A 6,325-nucleotide genomic window follows, 5' to 3' on the forward strand; every position below is an offset into this window, starting at 1 on the left:
CAGCCCAGGCTGCCTTCCTGAGCCGGCTTAGGTCCCTGATCGGGCAGAAAAAATTGGGTCAGGGAGAAATAAATCGGTTTTGTTCCAGATCGGTGAGCTAAAGCGGCTCAGTGAGCCCTGGGTGGGAATATGAGAGTGTTTTGCGGCTTAATGCATCACCAGGGACAGCCCCGTGGGCAAGGAAGAGGCCACCGCTGAGCAAATAGTCCCTTCCTGGCAGCAGGGAGGATTTGGGGGCACCATCTGCCCCTTCCAGAAGGGAAAACGAGTGAGTCAGTCCCCAGAAAATGGCCCTCAACGGCCCAGCAGCCACCTGGACCCAGACAATTGGGATTAAGCCTTTAATTTCCGCAGCCGGCACGGCAGGGAGGCGCCGGGGGGGGATAGTGAGCACCGAGAGCAGCCCGTCACCCTCGTCGTGCTTTGACACCATAAAAAAAACTCCCCGAAGGAAGTGAAAAAGGCCTGATTAGCCCCAAATTGGCCTTGCTAATCACCCTGAGGCAATTAACGCCCCAGGCCATCGTGGAGACCCTGGCATGGGGTGGCTGCTGCTTCTACAGGTTGAGCTTCATGTCCTGGATGGCAGCGTAGATGTCGGGGTTCAGGGGCACATAGGACTTCTTCTTGTCATCGCGGAAGAAGAGGGGGTCTTTGATGACGTTGGGATCAAAGCCTTCTTTGACGAGGTTGCCTTTGCACTGCTTGAAGGTCCCTGTGATCTCTAGGGCATCCTAGGGAGAGGGATGATGTCGTCAGAAATGGGGCGAGGGGAGTTGGATGGCACCATCATGAGAAATGGGGGACCTCAACGCCGTCATCTGGACAGGGAGGGGATCCAGGTGCCACCGTTGGAAATGGTGACCCCTTGTGTGATCGGCACAGGGGCACGGATGGTGTCGTTGGAATTGGGGAGGGACCCGTACGATGTCGTTGGCCCAAAGTGACCGCCCGCTGGCACAAAGGTGACCACCGCCGTCACGGGAAAGGAGGGACCTTGATACCATCGTTGGGAAGGTGGGGCCTGATGCCATCATCAGCACGGGATGACCCCGATGTTGTCATCGATACCGGGGTGACTGTCACCATCTCCAGAAATGGATGGACAGTGCCATCAACAACGGGGACCTTGACACTGTCATCAGCCGTGGGGGACAGGCACTGTCACCAGCAATGGGGGACCCCAGCACCGTGACCGGCACCATCACTGGAAACTGGGGAGGACACCGACACAGTCATTGGAGACGGGTGCTGGTGCCCGCACTGCCGCATCGCCCTTCGTCCGAAAGACTTATTCGGCAGAGTATTTTAAAAAAAAAAAAGTCTCCCAGAAGCCACCCCGACACTTCAGTGACGCTGGGATCACTGACCTGGATCCGCACGAAGCGAGGGGCGGCATAGCTGGGCAGCGTGTCCCTGGTGAAGGCGTAGAGGTTCTCGCCCTCGAAGCTCGCCCCGGCCTTCAGGCAGATGGCCGCCATGCCGCACCTCCCCTCGCACCCTGCAAACGAGGCCGGGGAGTTATTTTAGGCAACGTGAGTCTCGTTTTATTCTTCTTGGTGGCCACTCGGACCATTATGGGGACCTGTTGCGTGCCCAGAACAACACTGGACGCTTACTTTGGGTGGATGTGTCCCACTTCGGCCTTCTCGGTGGCCACTGGGATGATGATGGAGGCAGATCATGCACCTAGAATAGCGCTGGGTCCTTACTTTGGGTGAACATTTCCCATTTTTGCCTCCTTTGTGGCCACTTGGACTGTTACCGCAGCACGCTGTGTGCTCAGACCAGCAACTGATGCTGTACTTTGGGCAACCGAGTCCCGTTTTACTTTTCTTGGTGGCTACTTGGACCATTGCAGGGGTGTGTTGCATGCCCAAAACAACGCTGGGCACTTGGTTTGGGCAACCGAGTCCCCCTTTAACCTTCCTGGTGGCCACTCAGATCTTTACAGGAGCCCATTGTGTGCCAAAGCCATGCCAGAAACTTATTTTGGGTTAGCAAGTCCTACTTTAGCCCTGTTCGGTGGTCAGTTGGACCATTACGTGGACACGTTACTTGCCCCAGACAACACTAGATGATGCTTTTGGGCAACCCAGTCCTGTTTTACTCTTCTTGGTGGCCATTTGGACCGTTGTGGCAGTAATCACGAGCCCAAAACAATACGGGACTCTTTGTTTTGGGTCAATGAGTCCTGAAGTGGTCAGGCAGTTGGAGTAGAGGATCATTGTAGGTCCCTTCCATTCTGTTCTACTTTAGGCTTCTCGGTGGCCGCTCAGACCATTTGGGGACACATTGGATGGCTGAAACATCACCAGATTCTTATTTTGGTCGGACTCGCACCACCCAGTACTCACCCGGCACGGATACTCCATAGACGTTGACCTCCTGGATGAAGTTCACCATAGCGAGAGTGGCCTCCACCTCTGTTGTGGCCACATTCTCACCTTTCCAACTAGAGAAGAGAAGGGATGAAGCTGGGGCGGGGGGGGATTTGGGTTGGCAGGTGGCATTGCCCACGCAGACGTGGGGGTGAGAGCGTCAGAGTTACCGGAAAGTGTCTCCCACACGGTCCTGGAAGTAGATGAATCTTTCACGGTCAATCATGAGGAGGTCACCGCTGTTGAAGAACGTGTCGCCTTTGACCAAGACATCTCTCAAGACCTTCCTCTCTGTCTTCTGGGAATCGCCCGCGTAGCCTTCGAAAGGGGTGTTCTTGGTGATTTTGATCACCAGCAGCCCTGTCTCACCTTCAGAGAGGGTTGGAGCCTGGTCAGCAACTGCCTTGGCACTGGGGAATGTCACCTCCGTGCCCCGTTGGGTATTCAGGGATGACGTTCCTGTTTCTTTGAAGGGTTTCTGGTGGCTTCCAGACACCAAGATGGTGATGGTAAGGACAAAGAGGTGGCTTTGATGCATCTTGACCCTCTGTCTGCCCCCCTTTCCTCCCCAAAAGACCCTCTTAAGGCTCATCTCTTCTTACCGGGGCCGACTGGGATGCAGAGACCTCGCCCGTCACGTACGGGTTCATCCGTCTCCACATTGTACTTGATCAGCTCAAAGGGTGCTAAACTCTGGAGGGCAGAAGAAGGACAAAGAGAGAAACTGGTGAGTGGAAGAGAAATGTGGGATTAAAAAGAGCGAGAAGACTTTCCTTCCAGTGCTGGGTCTGATCCCCCGTTATCAGCTCGTTACAACCCACAGAAATGCACCCCACCCCCAAATCGCAACAGCCTGCGTAGCCACTTCTTTTCCGTCTGAACGAATCACCCTTTATAATTAAATAAGATTGAATCTGAGAGATTCAACCGTTGACCAAAGTCATCATGATACCTTTCAAATCAAAGACCCGTGGGAGAACGCCGAGTGCTGCAACTGTGGAAAAAGGGTGGAGAAAAACCTTATTTTTGCGGCTTTTTTTCAACACGTGGGTGGCTGGCGACTGAGAAGTGACACCAAAATGGTCTTTCTTGGGGCTATAGAGATGTCCAGGTCACCGTGGACGCTCCAAAACTAGACTTTGAGTCAACACCGTTGAGTCAACGTTGGCCTTGGCCAACCAGGTAGAGCGGATTTTGGAGATGGTGGGTTTTGTATCGCTCCAACTTGATGGGAGAGTGTTGACTTCCCCGGGGAGGTCCCTGTTTGCACCACTGTGAGGAGGGTGATACCTCATATACCATGAGGTGTCCTGGAGACCTCCCCCACTTGACATCAACCCAACTTGAGGGGCGGTATTGGTCTCCCCAAGGCAGTCAGCGTTTGTTTCCCCCTCCCTGGCCCCAACCATCGTCATCACCGGTGGCTCACCTTAAGGAACACGTTGGCTCTGCCCACGGCCCCGATCTTGCCGGTGTAGTTGATAAAACCAGCATTGCCTTCGGTGGCTCCGTAAAATTCCCAGATGGAGATGGGCCCGAAACGCTGGAGGAACGCTTTCCACACCTCTGCCCGCAGGCCGTTGCCCAACGCCAAGCGCACCCCATGCTCCCGGTCGTTGGCACGCTGTGGGGTGACCGAGGGAGGGACCATCTCAGGGTGCGCCCTACGGCAATGTCTTCCCCCGCACTGGGGTGGATTTCAAGCTGGTGGGAACGTTACCTTGGGCGTGTTGCAGAGGTAGCGCATGAGCTCGCCCACGTACTGGATGACGGAGACGTTGTAGCGGCGGCAGTCGTCCCAGAACTGAGAGGCGGAGAACTTCGCCCGTAGGACACAAGTGGCTCCTGTGGGGACACGGCAGGGTGATGGTTACCCCCTTCCCTTTTCGCTTTTTTTTTTTTTTTCCATTTTCTCCATCCATCCATCTCCATGAGTATCTGTCCAGTCACCCATGATCTACATAGACATCCTTCTCCTTTTCTGTCTTTCATCCAACTCTTTCCATTTCCATCCCTACACTTCTGGTCATTTGTCCGTCCATCTGGCCATCCATCCCCCCGCTAATCCGTTTATCGCTCTCCTTTTCTCTCTCTTCTTTCCTTCCCTCCACCCTCACGTTTTTCCATTATCTTTCAGTCCATCTCCAGAAAAAGTCTGTCCGTCTCTATATATTAAAAAAAAATAAATCTATCCAATCCGTCTGTCCATCTCCATAAAGCGTCCATCTCTTTAAAACATCCATCTCCAGAAAACATCTGGCCATCCAGCTCCATGAAACATCTCCATATAACATCTGGATATCCAGCTCCATAAAACTTCTGGCCAGCCAGCTCCATAAACCATTGATCTCCATAAAACATCTGGCCAGCCAGCTCCAGAAAACAGCTGGCCAGCCATCTAAAATGTCCACCTATCCATCCCTCACCCATCTATGGACACAGCTCCCTCTCTCCCTTCTTCCTCTTTGTTCTCCCCACACATTTCTCCATCCATCCAGCTGTCCATCTCTCCTTCCATCCATCTACGCGTCCATCCATCCGGCTACCCATCCATCCATCCATCAACTCATACACTCATCCACCCATCAATCAATCCATCTCCCCCCCCCCCCGAATGCTGGCCAGACCACATGGGGCATGGGGGGGGCGGGGGTACGTACCGACCTCGAAGCACCCTCCCACCCCGATGAGCAGCCCAGCCGCGTGGTAGAGCGGTAGCGTTGTGTACACGACGTCATCAGGCCGCAGGCCACAGAGCCGACCTAGGTTGGCCACCATCATCAGCTTCATCTCTGTGATGACCGCTGCCTTGGGTAGCCCTGGGGGTTGGGAGAAGATGGTGGGACATGTCCTCCTTGGAGGTATGCGTGTGGGCTCGGGAGGTCATGGGGATGAGGGGTGGGATGGGAAGGCAAAACCCTTCCCTCGGATGGGGTGGGGTCTCCATCCCTAGAGGTCTCCAGACCTCGTGGAGGAATGATGAGGAACCTCATCCAGATGTGCCTGTGTTGGTTGGGGTGGGATCTGGTTTGGGTTCAGGGTTGGATGAGGGAGGTCCCACCCTGTCCCAGCAAGGACAGACCCAGGGACATGGTGGGTCTCCATCCTTGGAGATACTCAGCCCTTGCATGGACACAGCCAGGAGGAACTTGGCCCGGGTGGACCCACAATGGTCAGGGTTGGAGAAAGACCACAAGACCCCTCCAACCTCACCCACCCCACCTTGCCCACGCAACCCACGGGGTGAGGGGAACACAACCTCCTTTGGGTTCCCCACCCATTGCACCCAAACCCTCCCAGTTGCCGTTCTCCAAGGAGCAGACCCTCCTGCCTTTGGGATTTCTGTCCCCGCAGCCTCACCGGTGGTGCCGGAGGTGTAGATGTAGACGGCCTTGGACTTGGCGGTGACGCCGGCGCGGTGGTGGGTGGGCAGGGGCTCATCGGAGGCCACCTCGATGGTGGGCAGCAGGGCCTCGACACCCGGCGTGGGGGACACGGAGCTCAGGTAGAAGACACGGATGCCGTCGTGGTGCAAGTCCAGCAGCACCTCCTCCACTGTGGCCTGGAGCTCTGTGGGGAGAGGCGGGGGGGGACCCGGCCCGGGTGGGGGGGTCCCCAAATGGTTGAGTGGCCAAGTGGGGAACCCAAAGGGTCAAGGATGGGCACCCCAAATGGTCACCCTGATCAGTTGAGCACCCCAGGCATCACCGATGGGTGCCCCGAAGATCTCAGGTGGGCACCCAGTGCACCCCAAATGGGCAACCAAAGCAGAGGGGCACCCCAAGCATCACGGAAGGGTGCCCCAAAGATCTCAGGTGGGTACCCAGTGCACCCCAAATGGGCAACCAAAGCAGAGGGGCACTCCAAGCATCACGGAAGGGTGCCCCAAAAATCTCAGGTGGGTACCCAGTGCACCCCAAATGCACCCCACGGCCAGATGAGCA

The 6,325-nt window shown here is 55.7% G+C and overlaps 1 protein-coding gene across 1 annotated transcript in view; it reads right to left on the reverse strand.

Annotated features, from left to right (window-relative positions):
* Positions 1-557: 557 nt before the first annotated feature.
* LOC104169542 (very long-chain acyl-CoA synthetase-like) overlaps positions 558-6,325 on the reverse strand; it is a gene marked incomplete at its 5' end in the record, with an annotated part of 7,982 nt that continues 2,214 nt past the window's right edge. The window contains 9 exons of the mRNA XM_009710483.1: positions 558-734; positions 1,371-1,501; positions 2,358-2,455; positions 2,552-2,750; positions 2,984-3,074; positions 3,811-4,005; positions 4,102-4,226; positions 5,042-5,200; positions 5,742-5,951. Of these exons, the coding sequence (XP_009708785.1) occupies positions 558-734; positions 1,371-1,501; positions 2,358-2,455; positions 2,552-2,750; positions 2,984-3,074; positions 3,811-4,005; positions 4,102-4,226; positions 5,042-5,200; positions 5,742-5,951 (1,385 nt within the window). The remainder of the gene's footprint in view (positions 735-1,370; positions 1,502-2,357; positions 2,456-2,551; positions 2,751-2,983; positions 3,075-3,810; positions 4,006-4,101; positions 4,227-5,041; positions 5,201-5,741; positions 5,952-6,325) is intronic.

This window comes from Cariama cristata, unplaced genomic scaffold, assembly GCF_000690535.1.
Source record: "Cariama cristata isolate BGI_N322 unplaced genomic scaffold, ASM69053v1 scaffold31601, whole genome shotgun sequence".
NCBI classification, from domain to species: Eukaryota; Metazoa; Chordata; class Aves; order Cariamiformes; family Cariamidae; genus Cariama; species Cariama cristata.